This window comes from Aptenodytes patagonicus, chromosome 22 (assembly GCF_965638725.1).
Source record: "Aptenodytes patagonicus chromosome 22, bAptPat1.pri.cur, whole genome shotgun sequence".
NCBI lineage: Eukaryota > Metazoa > Chordata > Aves > Sphenisciformes > Spheniscidae > Aptenodytes > Aptenodytes patagonicus.
This window is the reverse complement of record NC_134970.1, coordinates 8,063,810-8,082,487: the sequence shown is the minus strand read 5'-3', so window position 1 is coordinate 8,082,487 and position 18,678 is coordinate 8,063,810. Positions and strand designations below refer to the sequence as shown.

At 53.5% G+C, this 18,678-nt stretch overlaps 1 protein-coding gene across 1 annotated transcript; it reads right to left on the bottom strand.

Moving 5' to 3' along the window:
- Nucleotides 1–8,073: 8,073 nt before the first annotated feature.
- LOC143170196 (sperm-associated antigen 4 protein-like) lies at nt 8,074–14,012 on the bottom strand. The gene is made up of 10 exons (XM_076358283.1): nt 13,884–14,012; nt 13,047–13,114; nt 12,375–12,436; nt 12,133–12,173; nt 11,785–11,878; nt 11,109–11,193; nt 10,428–10,540; nt 9,659–9,826; nt 9,209–9,298; nt 8,074–8,405 (listed from the first exon to the last, which is right to left on the bottom strand). The coding sequence occupies exons 2-10, from the start codon at nt 13,105–13,107 to the stop codon at nt 8,244–8,246; spliced, it is 876 nt and encodes a 291-aa protein (XP_076214398.1). The 5' UTR covers nt 13,108–13,114; nt 13,884–14,012; the 3' UTR covers nt 8,074–8,243.
- Nucleotides 14,013–18,678: the final 4,666 nt, after the last annotated feature.

The window sequence follows — 18,678 nt, the reverse complement described above, 5'->3', positions numbered from 1 at the left end:
GGCTTACAAAAGATGTAGTTACTCTTTGGGAACGCAGTTTGATGCAGGCCGTACACAACTCCCAGCATCACAGGGCCTAGCTCCAATGCTGTGAAGGCCCGTTCCTCTGCAGGTTTGCACCGTGGAGGGGATTAAGGGAGACGTCCTGCCGGTTCCGTCTTTTAGTCCCTTGAGCAGAATGGCATCGCGATAGCCTGGAAGACAGAGGTGCTTGGTCACAAACAATGAGTTCTGTTGTTGCCATCTTCTTCCTGAGACAGAAGAAAGCCCCTTCCATTCCCGAGGAAATGAGACAAATCTATTGCCTGCTTAAAAATGCTCCTGTTTCTTAATTTAAAAAAAATCTTCAGAGTACAGTAATGGCATTATAAATATTATTGAAGAAAACGTGCTGATTTCAATTGATATGGAAAATTATGGTGTTACTAGAAAGGTCTTGAAAGGTGTTACGAGAAAAAGTTTCCCGTTCGTAAAGCAGGCATTTGTTGGGGCTGAATTACAGTTCCTTTGTAACTGAGTTGGGTCAATATTCAGAAAAAGAGGAATATGTTTATTTTTGAAACAGGTCAATCCTACATGTGTTTTGCTGGAAAAAAGGAGACTTCTTACATTTACAACTTCTTAAGTTTAAAAGCACACCTCCACTCTCCATAGTAATGCTTCTATGTTAATTCAAGATTAAGATGCTCATTCCCTTCAATTTCTATGAGTCTGTTAGTGCGGTGCACTCTAAGGTGATGGGAGGGAGCGGGGCGAAGAAGGGGAGGAAGAACAGCAAAATATCGCGAACCTGCTCTTCCATGATTCATGCAAACTGTAAAGGAATTTTAAATTTTTCCCAAGCCTTGAAACTGTACTTGACAGTGGAATTGTGGCTGTATTGTTACTATTCTTCCTTCCTTCCTTTTTTTGGCCTCTCCAGGAAGCGATTCGAATAATCCCTGGAAATCTTGATGATTTACATCCATTTTCTACAGACCACTTCCCTATCTTTCTGTGTATCCTTTCTTTCCTACTCACAAAAGAAAAGATTCGATGACTTGTATCTGTTGGGCATTGCTTAATTCGACATTCATGTCTAGTAGTGTGCAGATCTTTCGCTGGAGTACAACTCCTTTGAGCTTTGCAGCTTTACGTTAGCTGAAGATCCTCCGCAGTTGTTGCCTTCACCAGAGAGAACTGATGTGAAAAGAGTGTTCTGCAGTGTTTTCAGATGAACACCCCTGCGTTCCAAATCAGACTTAGCCAGAGAAAATGAACGTGTCTATATAAAGTCCCAGGAAGGCCACCGAGTGCGATTGCAAGCAAAGCTAGCGCATTGCTCAGAAAGGTTAATAAAACGTAAAACACTCCTTACAGGCTCAGCAACGTTGGCCCACTAGTAGAGAAGACCGCAGTAGTTTTCTTGTAAGGTACACTAGGACTAAATCACATCCGTGAGACTCTGGGGACGGATTGTACCTGCAAAGCCGTCTTCAGTCTGTATAGGAAGAAGTTTGAGCTTGAACTTGAGAGAACAGGATAGTGTTCCCATGAAATCTTATGTTGCCTAGAGGGATGTTGAGTATAAAAGTTGTTCTTGGGTGGGAGCAAGCGTGAGTATGTGCTTACGTACCCACATAGATGGCGGCGAGAAGCAAAAAGCACCTCACAGAGTGAGTTTTACGAGGAGAAGTAGTTGAGGTGAGGTAGCCGGAAGCCTAGACAGGCTTTTGAACACACAAAGCCTGCAGGATTGTCATGCAGTTATCCCAGTCCCGTCTTCAATGTAGTCTTTGTAGTCTAGAAATAAGGGTGAAGCAAATGTCCTCCACGCAGTATTCCCCTTATTTTGCTCATCCCCCTTACTCCTTTGGGACCAGCCACCAGAGTTTTTCCTTCTAGCCTAAAGTTTACAGGGGCATTTAGCTGCCGTCAGTCTGGCCTGCTCTCAAAAGACAGCGCTGTAAAAGCTTTGTGCCATTGCACAGCATAGGCATAGAGAAGCTAATATTTGAATATTGGCATGCACAGGTTTTGCTGAGTGTAGTTTCCTGGGGATTTCACTTTTGGTATGTAAGTGCTGAGGCATTTGAGATTGGATTATTCTGGCCGGCAGCTTTACTACAGGCTCCTCCTCCTAGATGTTCTTTCATCAGAGTGCACCAAGGGCCCAGCTAGCCTTCATCTCTTTCTTCCTGCCTGCGCAACTGGACAGAATTTAGCCATGTCTGCTGCATATTCTGCAGCTTATTAATTTGAATTGACAATAATTAAATTAAAGAAATGGTAACCGTTAATTAATGTTTCTGTTGTAGTTGCTGTAGTGTAAAGGGTTAAGAAGAAGTTACTCTCCTGATGCTCTTGTTGAAGAGAAAAGTAAGTTAGTTGAATGAGAGGCCTCTTCCGTCCTAAGGTGTGTCAATTTGTGAATCAGATCAGGCCCTCTGGCATCATCTCCTGTGATTCTGGGTGCCCCGGAGTAATGAACACCCAGGCGTTTCCGCCTCCCAGTCTTGGAAGACTGCCTTATTGCCACACCTCGTAATGACAGGCAAGAACGAGGTCGTCCTCTTCCTCTGTCAGAAGCTGGTATGTGTGATAGCAACTTACTCCTGTTACTGCCAGGACGAGAAAGTAGCCAAGAGCCTCTTCAGGCAGGAAGCACCCAAACAAACAAAGGCTCGTTGTTGCTTTGCTTCTCGAAAGCTCAGCTAGTTTTGCCTGCGTGCTTGAGGAGCGTTTGATTCACGAGTATGTATTTCTGGAACTTGGAAGTCCACCCACATGCTCAGCCAGCACTGGGCCCCGATGAGAACTGCAAGCTCAGAGGCCTGGCGCGATGAGTTGTCCTGCAATCTGTGTGTCGGGCTGTAGCGTAAATCTTAGTTAATCACCAGCTGTGGGAGTCCTTGAAGCCAAACTCAAACGACCAATTTCATCCCTTAAAGGAACCGATTGTGTCAGGTTTCATCTAGGCAAGTCTTGGGCTCCATCGCCAGTCCTCAGGATGTCAGTTTCTGCTAGCAAACGGACTGAAAGTATTCATTTTACCTGTTTCTTCCTGAGATCAGAGGCATGTAAGGAGACTGCTGTCTAGCGTCATCCGTTCTTGCACGCATGAGCTCCTTGGTGTCAGAACTGCCCCCCCAGGAAGGAGCGTCCGTAACTGTAACTGTTCTGTAACGTCTGTAACTGTGGCGGTTGTCATGTCAATTATGTTTTTTCCTCCCATTTTGAACTGTGAGGTAAATGTACTGATGCTACTCCTACGAATCCTAGTCCTTTTCAACTTTAAAAATAATTTTTAGAAGAATTACTTTTTGGTTAGGAAAGCTGATGAGGTTTTCTTCCTCGGGTTGGAAGAGCCTGGCACGTTGTTTCTTGTGGGAGGATGTCGGGACTGAAGGCAAATGCAGTCAAGGAAACACAACACTATTAATACACGTGACTGATGGGAGAGTGTCACCTGGCTGAGTGTTTCTTGTAATGCGTTACTAGTGTTTTTTCACAAAGTTCACACCGACAGGTTGTATTTGCTCCCTTATACATCTGTTCAGTGTGGTGTGACTTTTGAAGCTTTACAAGAAGACGTTGTCAGGACTCCTGCTCCTTTGAAATGTCAGTGCTTTGTTCTTAAGTCTTATCGTTGTTCTCAGGTTTGAGTAAATGGGAGAGAGTATTAAAGATGAGATTGAAACATGAGAATGTCCATCTTGTGCCTTACACATTTGCACTGTGTATCGAGAACTCAACTCATTTCAGCAAAACGTATCTTGTGGTAAGTCACTATGGTTACGTTTGGATGATTTCTGGAAACATCTGTGATCTGTATCTTGCTTTTCACTTTCCCTTCATCTACTGTATCTTTGAATTAGAGGGAGCAAAACTGCGTGCAGTATGGCTGTACGGTGGATTTGAAATAGAGCAGAACAATGCGTTCTCTTTTGTCCTGTATTGCTTTTCTACAGTGTCCTGAATCTCTCTTTGCCTTTTCAGCCATTGCTGATTCTTCAGCTAGTATTTTTATGAAGCAATGCCCAGTGGCTCCCAACCTTCATTCTTTCATGTCAGTAGCTAGGCTGGAGCCAGCACATGCATATGGAATGCATGTTTTTCTTCCTTGTGCTCGACTACGTTTGTTGACATTGAACTTCACGCTCTTTGTTTCTGTTTTCCTAAAGAAAGAATGCATTTGTTTTTCTAAATACTGATTGTAACACTGGTAGTAATGGTAGTAACGTCTTTCGTATAATTGGCAAATGTTCTCACCTCACTAGTGTCTCATTTTCCAGGTTTTCTGTGAATTCCCTGAACAGCCTCAGGCCCCAGCTGAGACCCCTGTGGGACTCTACATTTAACCTCCTCTGTTGTGAAAACTGAGTGTTTGTTCTTACTATTTCCTGTTCCGATTATTGGTCCCTGAGAAAAGTTGCTGTTTTTTCTTACGACTGCTTAGTCTGGTCTCCTTTATAAAAGGGACCACGATTCATTTCTTAGTCTCACCCATTTGCTTGCGTGTAGCGTCCCCTATCAAACATACCATGTTTGGATGTAAAAACTTCTAAACGTGGAGAATTCACTCACTGTCCTGTACGCCTTGCTCCAGTATTTAATTGCCCTCCCCAGATAGTTGTACAGCGTTGCTATTCTAAAATTATGCACAGCATAACGTCCTGTTACTTTCAGGCACTGATGTTTCGAGTTTCTGTTGGCAGGGATTTTTCTCCAGGAAAATACGTATTGATCCCATGCGTCAGAGGTTAGCTGGCCAATATTCTCTGCTGGAGGCTATGCTCCAGATGTCCTTGCATCTTCCACCTGGTGCCCAAAACACAGAGTGATGCTCACAGTTCTTCGGTTCCTTCTCTTCTGAAGACTCCTTCGTCTCCTTCAAGAAAAGCAATTGTCCCCGTCCCATCGACATGTGGTATTCATAGCCAGGAATTCTAGTTCTGAAAGAGCTGTATTTGCTGTTTTTCAATTTCAGCATAGCATATGCAAGTCCAGCATTGTTTCTAAGTAGTTTATCTTGTTCTCAGAAGGTGAGGTGCAATGCAAAAGTGTACTTTTAAGTTGGTTAAAGAAAGTCCAGTCTAAATATTCACCAAATTTTATAATACCTCTGTTACAGGTAAAGACGTAAACAAGGGCAGTTACGAGCTTGTAAGTTGTGTGTGTGTTTCTGTTTTGTTGTTTTGGATTTTTTTTTGTAAATTTATATTCAAAATAGTCTGGAGAAGCAGAATGTATCTATATAGGCAATGCTACAGTTCTCCTGTTTCTAGGTGTCAGTCAGGCAATGTAAAGTGGCACTGAATTCTCACCTAGAACCCTCCAAATTGCGAGAAATCTTCCTGTCAATCCCAGTGGACTTTGAATGAGGTCCTGCCTCAGGACCCGACAGCCCTGCCGGCTTCAGTTAGATGTATTTTCTGCAAGTCTGAGCTGAGCTGTCCAATGGTTTCTTCACTGTGAGAGTCTGTATGAGGTCGATATTTCTGAATAATTAAGTAGTTTCCTAGGTACTGTATATGTCATAAACAACAAAGTTAAGCTTATTTGGAAAGTTTTTGTTTAATGAGAGCTCAGGGTGGGTTTGTTTTCAGTATGGGTAAGTGTCTGAAGAGGGAGTGAATTAGTGAAGATGTCACGTCCAAATTCCCCAAAAGAATTTCTTCTATGTCTGCTAGCATTACATTCCTGCTAATTACATTCCTAGGCCCTCCTCTGAAGATGGAGCAAATAGGATGTCCTGGAAAGCAGTACTTTTTGTTTAAAACTGTTGAGCATAATTCTCTGGATGGCCTCTCAGTGCCTCTCTTCTGTTTGAAGAAGGAAGCTACTCTCTTACTCCTGAATCATTTTTTGGTTTTCGTTGTATAAACGTGAACAATTTTGCGAAATAGGAATGTAATTGACTCTGAATTTTGTTCTAAAACAGAAAGGTCAAAATCAAATTTAGTCAATACCGAGTTTGCAATGTCCTGAAGGTCAAGAGAAGAAATGAAATGTCAGAAAGTACTGCAGCGGAAGAGACAGGGAAGGGGAGAAGAGTGGAAGTCGGAGCAGCGACCTCATGCCCACGGTCGGGTATGGACAGGTCAGTTGACTACAACGTAGTCTTCCAGGGCCCCTATCAATATTTTTAATGTCTCTTGTACCTTCCTGATATTTCATTCCTGTGTAATCCTTTGCCCCATTTGTCTTCTTCCTTCTCTTCCTTAGGTGACAGAATCTAAGCAGCATTGCCCATATTTGGAGAAAAGTTGTCATAAGCTTTCAGGTTCCCATGCCATTAACTAGAGGTCTTCCTGTTTAACTCCTTTGTGTTCACATTATCTGTGGAATCGCAGCGGGATGAGAACTCGGCAACTAGGCAAAGCAGTGCACAGGCTTGCACACCTGAGCCAGGGATGACAAAGGAAGAACTGGGAACAGTTTTCTAGCTGACTCCCAGCCTGTTCCTCTGCGTTGGCTGATGAATGCTGCCTCTCGGCTTGAGGCTGACGGCAAAACCCATTTGAGCTTGCTGTTTTCAAAGTGCTTTAAAGTCTCACGGAATTGCACGTGGTGTGCGCGCACATGAGTATTACCACACATCTTTCCCATCGGTTTGTTTGGTAACTAAACTTCTCATGGTGATTCCAAAGTAGATCTCTGTGTCTGGATTTCACAGAATCATTGAGGTTGGACGGGGCTGTGGCTGGTGCACCTGCCCTGACAAAGACTGGGGGCATTAAGACCATCATATACACCTCGGGTGAGGAGTAGGAAGGTTAAGGCCCTCAGCCAATTCGAATTGACCACAGATCAGATTCGACTAGGGTATAAATGGAGCCCCGCCGGAGGGCAAGTTGAGCCGGTCCTCCTCGGAGCAGCGGGTCTGCAGTCAGGGACTCTCCCCTTGGGTCGGGACGCCACCCAAGGAAACTCCTCGAGGTTGAGAGCCCTCATCTTATAGCTGAGTGATTGTGCACATTTTGGATCCGCATTTCTAAAGCCGGCTGTGCAGTATTAATCCCTCCTACGCCATCCTGAACCTGTGGTTTACTGATGTTGTCGGAGTGTTGACGCCTCATTTCTAGTTAGTTTTCTGCTAAACAATTTTGGTTAAAATAAAGTTTATTTTTCAATCTATCACCCGCCTAATTGGATGACATGAGCCTCCGCGACAGTCTGGCTGCCCGGGATGTCCTTAATGGAGAAGATGCTATACCCCGGTTATGAGGTCCATGACAGCAACAGCGGGAGGGAAAACCACAGTGTTGCAACATGCAGCACCCGGGGGACCAAAGAGCCTAGCCTTAGTGTTAGATGGTGGAGGAACACCCCAAGGGCTGCAGAACTGGCCAGCCTTCCTGGGAACCCCAGAGACGCTGGTCCGTCAAAAGGAAAGACGGGTCAGGGTCGTCCAAATGCCAAGGGGAGGTCAGAATAACAAGGGGTGAAAATTCCCCGTCGACACTAATCAGTGTGACACAAAAGGACCTCCCAACAGAGAGTAGCAAGATCTAGGACGGGGACATTCCTGGGGTGAGGCATGGGGTTTCCGACAGGCCAGTCAGACAGGCTCCCCACACCCGTTTTACAGAAACTACGGGTTAACCGACAAACCGACAGCCTGGGTGCTGGGAAGGTGCCAGGCCAAATTGTTCCATCTGCTCCTCCGGCCCCACTATCGGGAAAGTAAGGGAGGAGCTCCCCACCCCCGGCCCTGGGAGCCCCAAAGAGTTGTCCCAAGGCTTGTTGCTCGCCCCGCAACCCGCGCCTGCAGGCTGCCCAGTTGCCGTGGCAGCGGGGTAGCAGTGGGGCGGGGCCAGAGAAGGGCGCTGCAGTGGCTGGCGGGAGGCCCTGCCTGTCACCGCCTGGCGGGCGCCATTGGCTGAGAAGCCAGGAAGAAGGTGGGCGGGCTCCTGGGAAAGCTCCTGCGGCGCCTGCTGTGGCGGCGGGTGGCAGTCTCCCTGTTGTAAACTGAAGCCGGGCCCTTCTGCGTGCCCTAGGCTGGTGCCACTTGCGGAGCCTCCCGGGGCGGCGGGAGAAGGAGCGGTGCCAGGCTGGGCCTCTCCTCTCTAGATTAAATCTTAGGAACGCTTACTATCTCCCTCATTTTTAAGAAAAAATTAAGTAGAAGTTCTAACATTTTCCACATGCGCCCGGCCTCCCCTCAATGGATCTTCTTGCGCACCCCACTTTGGAGACCAATCCTCTACACCGATCCGAATTGCCACATCTTTCCCCACACACACGCTTTTTCTTCTTTATTATGTTTGTCCCTCTTCTTTTCCTCTGGTTTCAGTCGAGGCTTTCTGGTTTGCCATCTTCCCATGAACCTGCACTCGATAAATGCAGGTGTACGCTGGGTTTCCCCAGTTGCTCTTCACAAGAAGTTTGACGTATGAAAAGGCTCTGGGAAGCGGCGCGTTCTGTGAAGGAAAGAGGGAAAAGGAAACGGGGGGTGTTATGAGCGACAATGCAATCAATGTTTCTCCCCCTGCCAGTCCTGCTCCTGCTGAGGAACAAGCTCCTGAAAGTGGGTGGGAGCGGCTGTGGAAATCTGAGGCTCGCTGCTGGTAGTGGGTCTGCTGGGGAGGCTGGGGACATGGGAAGGGGGAAGGCACCTGGCATCCTCTGCATGCCGGCCCGGCTGGGGCTCAGTCTCCCTGCCCTCTGCCCCTTCCCTCTGTTGCTTGCTCTGTGCTGACAGAGAGGCCGGGGAGGTGCTCCTATGCGTGGGGCAGCTGGTGTGCAACCCCACCGAGCTCCCGCTGTCTGCTCTGCCTGCTTTCCTCCTGGCAGGCGTGAGAGCACCAGGAGAGAAGGGGCATGCGATGTTGGGAGGAGAGGACGCTGGCCAGCCTGCCAGCAGGCCACAGGATGGAGCGACGGTGCTGCCCAATGGCTTTCGCCGCCAGGCGTCCCTGTTTCTCCACGGCACAAAGACATTGCTCGGGTGGAGTGGCTGCGTGTGCAGCTGGCTCTGCTGAAGGCAGTGGGTCCAGCCGGGGAATCTCTCGGGACTTGTGCTCCCACGGGCCTGACCCTGCCCTCGCTATCCTTTTGCTACCACCACCGTGTGCTACTCAGCCCTCCCAAGCCCGCCAGGTCTCTCTCGGCGGTGGTCTGGGCCCCTCTGCCCAGGGAGAAAGCATTCACGCTCTTCCTGCCATGGACTTGCAGGCAAACCTCTTTGGCTCCCTGGCATCTTGCCCCCGCGCGTGGACCGTACCTTCAGAGGGAAGGTCTGAATGAGCTCTTTCGCCACGTTGTACGTGAATGTCCCAAGGAGAGTCTCCTCTTCTCCGTCCGCGTCTACTCCCTCAGGGGCAAAGCACAAGGAGAGCAGCTCAGACTCGTCCCGACAAAGAGGCAACGTACGCGCTGCATCAGCCCTGTTATCTACCCACCCTCTCCTGGGGCTCTAGCAGCAGTCTAGCACTGGTTACGGTGGAGCTGAGTCTCCGCCTTGAGTTTTGGTCAAGAACCCTGAGGTGCTTGGTCAGAACAAGCCTTAAGAGGGATGAAACCTCTAGAGCCCTTCAAGTACCCTGCTAGCGCACCGCAGTGCTCAGGAGAGAGCAGGGCACAAACCTCAGAGGATGCACAAAAGCGAGCAAGACCCTGTCACGGCTTTTCCCCCGGGCCAGATCCCCGCCAGAAGCGCCCAGCAGAGACTTACAAAGACAGCGACGTCTCTGGGGGCGCTGATGACGGTCCCAGATGGAGAGACTTCTTTGGCAATGTGCTGCACAGTGACGGCAGTGAGATGGACTTGTGCTGGCAACCTGATGACCACCTGGCCCTGATGCCCTTGTAAAGGCCAGCAGTTTCCTGGGGAAACATCCGGCTGCAACCAGAACGCGAGAGCAATGAAGTGTGAGGGAGTGTTGGGGTCAACACAACTGCCCATGCAGCTTGAAGCGTAGGCGCCGGTGTGTCTGTGGTGCCTCGAAAATGAGGCGCGTGTGAGGAAATGGACAGAAGCAGGAGGCCTTCTTCCCTGCCTGACAAAGGGGGCTCTCAGTATTACGGAGCAGAGGAGAATAGCGGTTATGAAACCATCCTAGTCAGGGGCCTAGCAGAAACACGTCTCTGCCCAGTGGCTCTGCAGGGCACACCCCCGGCTCCCGCCTCCCACCCCCAAAAAGGTGCTGTTAGGGATGAGCGCGGAAACGGGGTCACCAGGGAGAAAGTCTTTCACCCAGCTGTGGCAGAGGACTGTGGGCAAGATGCAGCGGCTCGGCTCAGCTCAGCTCCGTTCCCCTCCTGAGGGGAACCACTGATTTCTAGCAAGCCCAGCCCTGTGTTAGAGCTTTGGTTTCAGGAACCTGATCAACACTGCGGGCTTGAGCAGTACCACTGGACTGAGGGGAGAGCCCCTGAGGTCAGCCCCTAACTTCACAGGAAGGAAGGAAGGAAACCGGCACCGATGATTTCTGCTACGATACCTGCAAAATAGTATCAGGAGGGTTGGCAGTGCGAAAGAACCATAAAACCCTGCAGCCCCAATTCTCTTTGCAGCTGTAGGTCTCGGAAGTTCTCTGCACGTCGATGGTGGCACCTGTAAGGAAGGGAGAGCACGTGACTGCAAGAGGCCACAGACTAGGAGGACTTGGTGCTCAGACACTATTTCTGATGTTGCGGGCCAGCTCCACGTCTGTCAGTCCTGTCCTCATCACCACGCTGGTGGGGGTGCCCAGCTGTTCAGGGGAATGATGGCAGCCACGTGCCTGGTGGCTGCTTCTCTCACAGTGCCACGAGGAGAAGGTCTGAGGGTTCTCGGAGACAGCAGGCACCCATGTGAATGACAGCAGACCGAAGCTGAGGGCTTGCTGCATGGGCAGCAAAGGACGGCCCAGCCATTCCCTTTTCAAATGCAGTGGAGAGGAAGAGAGCCCCTCCATCAGCACAGGAACACGTGCGGGGGCAGTGCCAGAGGCAGCCCTGCGAAGGCCAAGGGCAGGACTGGGAGGGAGTCTGAGAGCGCCACTCTGCCACAGCCTTGCTCTTGGACCCCATGAAGCGTTTAAGCTCCCCCACTTTGGAGAGCAGCGCCTGGAGCGCAGGCTCCTTTGGGGAGTGCTACAGACAAGCGCAGGCCAAGGAGACTGGGCTGCTTGTGTCCATACCAGAGCTTTTCAGGGCCCAGTCAGACATCTGGACGTAGACTTCCGAAGCCATCTCGGACGCCGCCTGGTTCACTTTCTGAACTTCCTGGGCATGCCATAAACAAACACAGAAAAGGATCACATCAGCGGGCAGTTCGGCATGGCTACTAGCGTCCGCAGAGGCAAAGGGTCAGTGTCAGAAATGCAAGGCAAGCCCAGTCTCAAGTCCACAGAGCTGCAAGACTCTCTGCTGCTGACGTGAGCCGTGAGGACTGAGGAACCGTATCTGTGTCCACGGCCACGACCATGTCCCCGAGGTGGGTTGACGAGGGTCCCCACACCCTCCTCCCCACCTTCCACGCTCTCCAGGTCAGCTGGGAGATGGGCTCAGGCCCTGCCAGCGATGGCTGGCGCCGTGAGCGTGCCTGGGTCTCACCACTGCCTCAGGGGCCTGGCCAGAGCAGCCAGAGGTGTCGGCATGCCAAGGGAAGGCTGTCGGGAGTCCTCCGCTGCCTGAAGCAGCTCGGTTAAACTGGGGCTGGAGGAGGGCCTGTGCAGCGCAGAAGCTGAGCCAGCAAGCCCCTGGGGCAAAGGCTGGGTTGCGGCGGTCAGCAGTCCGGCCCCACCAACAACCCCAAGGAGTGCTTTCTCGGGGGTTCTGCCCAGCCAAGCCTCCTTCCCCAAAATGCAGGATCACCTTCACACTGCTGAGCTCCGCCCTCAGTTGAGCCACCTCCTCCAGCAGAAGCTGCATCTTTTGGGTTTGCTCCGCCAACAAAGCGCTCGAGTGCCTGCAGGAACAGGAAAGCAGATCTTGTCAGAGAGCGGCCCATCCCCTCTGGGGAGCACCTGAGCTCAGCAAGGAGGAGAGACACATGTGCTTTCCCTGCTTTGCGAGTGCTTCCCTTCCGCACCAGGTTGAGCAAAAGGCAAAGGCAGGAGGGAAGTACGGGAGCCCTGGCTGTTAGGAAAACGAGTGCAGGTAGCACGAGGTCGGCTGAGGCTTCTGCACCGAACCAATTCCAGCTCAGGAAACATCTCTTACCGCAGGGTCTTGAGGTCTGCTGCAGACACCCTTGTCAGCTCCTGAAAGGGAAAAACGCTCCGTTAGAGCATCCGCTACCAGAGCCGCCGGGGCTTCCCAGGAGAGGGTTCCCTAGGAAGAGACGGCAAAAGCTGCTGCTTCTTTGGGTCACCCTGCGTGGAAGCAGAAGAGCCCGTGATTTATCCAGCCACTGTCAGCCACGCTCCGTTGCCGGAGGTGCCTGTCCCACAAGAGTCACCGACCTCTCTCAGTCCCTTTGCCGGCATTGTCCACGCTGGCAGCGAGGTCCCGCAGTAAACACCAGCTGCAATTCACATCACCAAGAGACAGTTATTTTACTGGGGTTGCTAGCGATCCCTGCAGTCGCGTTGTCTCCTCCCTGTTGCCTTGGGGGTGGGGCAGCAGGTTAGCTGAGGAGGTGGGGAACGTGGGGGCGCAGAGAGAGGACGCGCCTCCGACCGGGAGCCATCAGCCCCGGCTTGAGGGGACTGCGCAGCCGTGATCTTCAGGTGTGCTCGCTGCCCCAGAGCTATTCCCCATTTCCCCTCACTGCTTCAGTGAGCACCGAGACCAGGCTGCATGGGCTAGGAGAGGTACCTCTCCATCGGTCCCCCTGCACGGCCCCTCCCCCCTGGGAATCCCCAGTTCAGGCTTGGAAATACCTACGCCCTTCGCTCGCAGACTTGCAGACTACGCAAGCCATTTGGTCCAGTGGCCAGAGCAGCAGCATGGCTGGGAGACTACCAGTCTTACTGCTAGTCCGAAAGCCAGTCCCACTCAAGGACATACTCGGGAAGCACTTGGGCCACGGGAGTTTCCGCACATACTGGCCCAAAAGGAAAGCTGGCCAGCTGAAAGCTGGCATCCAGCACAGCCAGGCTGTCGCCCTCAGATGTTTGCTCACGAAAACTCACCAAGAGCCACTGGGAGCAACAAGAAGACGACTTTCAAGAACCTCTTCTTCTGGAGGGCCATCTTTTGCCTGAAAAAGAGGGAGTCCTGTGGCTGTCAACGAACCAAGTCGTGGGCAAACCCTTTCACGGGTGGATTTCCCTTTTCAGGCCAGAAAGCCACCGTTTTGGAAGCCTGCTGCTGACAGAGAGCTGACAGAGCAGCACACAGGAGGAACACGATTTCTGTCCACGCCATTCAACACTGCCGGCAGATCTTCCCCAAAGGAAGGGCTCCAGGAGCACCTTCCAAAAGGGAATGAAAACTATCCAGGGAAGCCAAGAGGTCGAGCAAATGAAGACTGCTTTTCAGCAGTCTTTCTGGTGTGGACCTTGCTCTCTCTTTGGCTGAGAAAGCAGGCCTGTTCTCACTTGCCATCACACAGATCTCTCTTGGGGGTGTTTTTCCGCACAGCTGGGAAGCGCAGGAGCCTTGTCTGGCTTTCCTCCCAGAGCCCTCCCAGACCTGCACCTCCAGACTCTCCCTTGCCAGAGCCGGGGGAAACCCTTCCCCTGCGGAGGCTTGGCTCTGCACCCGAGCGTCTGGCTACGTGGCAGTTTGTCCTACCGCAGCCAAAGTCTGGGGCTCCGGCAAATGCGTGGGAGTGAGACTTCCGAGGGGCTTTGCTCTTGGCTCTCCCTGAGAATGGCCACAGCACGAGCAGCGCCCGAGCTTTGGTGCCCGAGTGGGAGCCCCCTGCTGCTGGCTGGGGAACACCCTCTGCTCTCCCCTTTGCTTGCACCGGCCCTCACACATCCCCTTTCTCCCCCCTGTCCACAGCAGAAACAAGTAGTACGTACACGGCGAAGATGCACGTGCTCAGCAGATGTCTCCACAGAGAGACAAGGGCACCTGCCAGATGGCAAGTAAGGCTGAAGACTGTCCCTGGGCAAAGAAACGAGAGAAAAGTTAGGCCCGTCTCTTGAGGTCTCTTCTCCAGGATGCCCAGCCACACATGTTTCAGCTCCCTGTGGGGAGGCGGGCACCGAGTCCTACACACTCTCCCTCCCTGGGCCAAAGAGCAGGGCAGCCTGCACTTCTCCTGCCACTTGTGACATTTGGCCAGAGCTCTGGCACAGCGCAGCTCTCCAAGTTCACCCCAGAGGACTTCACAGCAAGCAGCAGTGCTGAACTTACTTGCAATTTCTGTGGCCTCGTCACGCCACTTGGCAGGCCCTTGAGAGGCTGAGCCGGCGGTTGACATCGAAGACAGTTCCACCAGCTCCACCTCCATGCAGAGGTTCCTGTGGGAGGAAAAAGACAAATGCCGGTTGCCCACTGTCCCCACGCTGCAGGAGCCGAGGTGGGCAGAGGTAGCCTGAGCGGAGGCCCTTGCCAGAGGATGGGCCGTTCCAGCAGCAGCGAGAGAGGGCAGCACAGCTGGGCTGCTTCCAGGGGTTCCCCCCGCCTTTCCCCATCCTTTGCTTTACAGGCCCACAGTGGGAGAAGAGGAAGCGAGCTGGCAGCAGCGGTCCCCTGCCTCGGGAAGCCCACCCGGCAGCACAGCCCAATTCTCACCCTGTCCCTCCCTGCTCCCTGGCCCCTGGCGCCATCCTGCCCCTCGGCAGGCACCTCTCAGTGGCCGTTCGGGGAGGGGGCACAGGCTGCTGTCCCCCACCGCAGCCCCCCACCTCTTCCCTGGGCGCTGATGGTCTCCCGACCCCTCTTCTCCCCGCTCAGCTGCCCCCCTCAGCCAGGCAGGACTGTGCCTCAACGTCCCAAGGGGGCCAGTCCCAGGTCCCAGGGGCTTGGACTCCCCGCGCAGCAAAATCTCCCCGTGCAGCAGGGCTGGGCTCCGACCCCTGCAGCACGAGGCTACCGCCTCCCCAAAAGGCCCTGCTGCACACTGGCTTTTGGCCGGGAGAGCGAGCCAGGCTTTCAGCCGAGACCCATCCCCACAGAAGGGGGGCTTCGCAAGCCACGGGGCTCTTCTTCAGCAAACCTCTGTTGGCTTCCCCATGCTGCTGCGCACCCCACTGACCGTGTTACACCACGTCCGTGCTACCACCCCAACGTGACGCCCTGGGCAGGAGCAGCCCGTTTCGTACCTACTCGTCTGGCAGCGGCTCGGCCCCGCTGCCTCCCCTGCTGGCTGTTGGTCAGCCTTGTTCCCCAAGGAGCCTTTGGAGGCCCCTTGGCATCTTCTCTGGGGGCCCTTTCTCCTCGCCATCTCTGGGCAAAGACAGGCTCCCCGCTCAGCTCTTCCCCCTCAGCCGCAGCAGTGTGGCCTGCCCAGGCAAAAACAGCTCCGGCAGCAGCCCCACGCCGCCCCCCCCAGCAGGAGCGCGCCTGCCCAGGGCAACAGCCACACAGCAGCTGTGGGCTCCTTCCCCACGCGCCACAGGGCTGTGCAGGCAGCCAGCTCTGACCTCACAGCGGCGGCTCTGACATCACATTGGGGCTCCCCAGGGCTGAGTAGGGCGGGGAGACCCTGTGGGCTCCCCTGGGGCAAGACGGCTGCCGCCCTTACAGGCGGCGGAACCCCATGCCTGTGGGCTCCCGAACCCTGCCACGCTCCCGTGCCGGGCAGCTGCCTGGCCTGGCCTGGCCTGCCGGGCAGGGTTCCAGCTTTCCTGGGCATACCCGGGAAACAAGAAAGGGTGCTGGAAAGGGGGCTTTGCTCCCGCCCCATGGGACAGCTGCTTCCGTCAGTGTTTCTCCTCTTGCAACTGTTTCGTACGCCAGGAAGAAAAACCCAGTAGCCCAGACGTGCTGTCAGGGGCCCAGGGGTACGTCTGGTTAACAAAGACCATTTTTTTCTCACCCGTGCTGATTCTGCCTTGACTTCCCTAGTTTGAAATGGAAGTGTGCCCCTTCCTTGTCTTACAGTGGCCTGCAGGGTCCAGGAAGGTCCCTGCACAGGGGCATAGGCTGCGCTGCGGGCACTGGGCGGCACGGCCCATAGCAGGGTCCCAGCATGGCAGGATGGGGACACAGGGCATATGGAGCGCAGCCCCACATGTCCCACCTCACTGGCCAGTGGGTGCCCCACGCTGGCGCAGGGCCAAGCTGTGCTGGGGCGGTGCGGGGCTCTGCAGCTTCCCAGCCATGCCACCCGCTTTTGCAGGGGAGCACAAGATGCCCGTTTCCTCATGGGCAGCCCAGGCCTGCCCGGACCCCTGGCCCCCCCCCCAGTGCAGTGGGCCGTCCAGGCAGCAGAGCTGCCGGTGCCATTGATGGGCAGCCGGGGCCTTGGCATCAAAGGGCGCCTGGGGGGCTTGCGGCAGGCTGGGCGGCTCTTGCACTCGTGGGACAGGGTGGTCTTTGGGTGTGATCCTGTGGGTAGGAACGGGCTTCCCTTGTCCAACGCTGGAAGGGGGGTTCCTCTGGGAGCGGGCAGAGACGGCAGTATCCTGCCTGGGGCTGGGCCCCTCAGGCTCCACACCGACATGGAGGGGCTCTGTCTCCCAAGGTGACCTGTGGGCAACTGCCAAGGGCCACAGTGCCCCCTCCTCCTCCACAAGATGCACAAGACACCACAACAGCTCCTCTGGGCTGACCTAGAGACCCCAGTGGCTTCTCTGGGATGACCCAGCAACCCTGCTAACCTCGCATGAGAACTTCAATAGCATCCTGGGATGCCCACTCACCAGCCCCATCTCCCTAGCAACCCCTTGGGATCCTCCAAAAACCCCCAGGGAATGCTCCTGCTAGCCTGACCCCCTCCCAGTACTACATGCTGTTAGACAGCTGCCAGGAACACAGGGTTCTAACCCCTCCCATCCCTGGAATGCTCCGGACGGGCTTTCCGAGTGGACAGCAAGACTGGCTGCCCGGGATGTCCTTAATGGAGAAGGCGCTATACCCCCGGTTATGAGGTCCATGCCAGCAACAGCGGGAGGGAAAACCACACTGTTGCAACATGCAGCACCCGGGGGACCAAAGAGCCTAGCCTTGGTGTTAGATGGTGAAGCCCATGACAGGAACACCCCAAGGGCTGCAGAACTGGACAGCCTTTCTAGGAACCCCCTATTGCCTCCTCTGGCCTCCTGTTACCTTCTCCTCCTCCTCCTCCTCCTCCTCCTCTTGTCTCCTGTTGCCTCCTCCTGCTGTTGCCTCCTTTTACCTCCTTTTGTCTCCTCCTCCTCTTGCCTCTTGTTGCCTGCTGTTGCCTCCCTTTCTTCCTCTTCTTCCTCCTCTTTCTCGTCCTCTGTCTCCTCTTCCACTGCCTCCACCTTCTCCTCCTCCTCCCGTTTCTTCCAGCTGACTCCTTTTGCCTCTTTCTCCTGTTGCCTCCTGATGCTTCCTGTTGCCTTTTTCTCTTCCTCTTCTTCCTCCTCCTCTGCCTCCCCCTCTTATGCCTCCTATTCCTCCTCCTCCTCGTCTTCCTCCTGGGGCCTTCTCCTCTTTCTCTTCCTCCTCCTCCTCTTGTTTCATAGAATCATAGAATCACAGAGTGGTTTGGGTTGGAAGGGACCTTTAAAGGTCATCTAGTCCAACCGCCCTGCAATGAGCAGGGACATCTTCAGCTAGATCAGGTTGCTCAAAGCCCCGTTGAACCTGACCTTGAATGTCTCCAGGGATGGGGCATCTACAGCCTCTCTGGGAAACCTGTGCCAGTGTTTCACCACCCTCGTGGCAAAAAATTTCTTCCTTATATCTAGTCTGAATCTACCCTCTTTTAGTTTAAAGCCATTCCCCCTTGTCCTGTCGCTACAGGCCCTGTTAAAAAGTCTGTCCCCATCTTTCTTATAAGCCCCCTTTAAGTACTGAAAGGCCGCAATAAGGTCTCCCTGGAGCCGTCTCTTCTCCAGGCTGAACAACCCCAACTCTCTCAGTCTGTCCTCACAGCAGAGGTGTTCCATCCCTCTGATCATTTTTGTGGCCTCCTCTGGACCCGCTCCAGCAGGTCACTGTCTTTCTTGTGCTGAGGACTCCAGAGCTGGATGCCGTACTCCAGGTGGGGTCTCACCAGAGCGGAGTAGAGGGGCAGAATTATTTCCCTCCACCTGCTGGCCACGCTTATTTTTTTATGCAGCCCAGGATACGGTTGGCTTTCTGGGCTGCGAGTGCACATTGCTGGCTCATGTCCAGCTTTTCATCCACCAGTACCCCCAAGTCCTTCTCGGCAGGGCTGCTCTCCATCCCTTCATCCCCCAGCCTGTATTGATACTGGCGGTTGCCCCGACCCAGGTGCAGGACCTTCCACTTAGTCTTGTTGAACCTCATGAGGTTCACGAGGACCCACTTCTCAAGCTTGTCCAGGTCCCTCTGAATGGCATCCCATCCCTCAGGTGTGTCAACTGCGCCACTCAGCTTGGTGTCATCTGCAAATTTGCTGAAGGTGCACTCGATCCCGCTGTCTATGTCATTGACGAAGACATTAAACAGTACTGGTCCCAATATGGGCTCCTGAGGGACGCCACTCGTCCCACTGATCTCCATCCGGACATCGAGCCGTTGACCACTACCCTCTGGATGCGACCATCCAGCCAATTCCTTATCCACCGAATAGTCCATCCATCAAATCCATATCTCTCCGATTTAGAGAGAAGGATGTTGTGGGGGACCATGTGAAAAGCCTTACGGAAGTCCACATAGATGACATCAGTAGCTCTTCCCTCGTCCACGGATGTAGTCAGTCCATCATAGAAG

What these genes read in the sequence shown, in the direction of transcription:
- LOC143170196 (XM_076358283.1), bottom strand. Translation starts at nt 13,107, where the DNA reads ATGGCCCTCCAGAAGAAGAGGTTCTTGAAAGTCGTCTTCTTGTTGCTC. An exon ending in GCAGACCTCAAGACCCTGCG is followed by an intron (nt 11,879 to 12,132) that starts GTAAGAGATGTT and finishes CTGTTCCTGCAG; the next exon opens with GCACTCGAGCGCTTTGTTGG. An exon ending in CCAGAGACGTCGCTGTCTTT is followed by an intron (nt 9,299 to 9,658) that starts GTAAGTCTCTGC and finishes TTTGCCCCTGAG; the next exon opens with GGAGTAGACGCGGACGGAGA.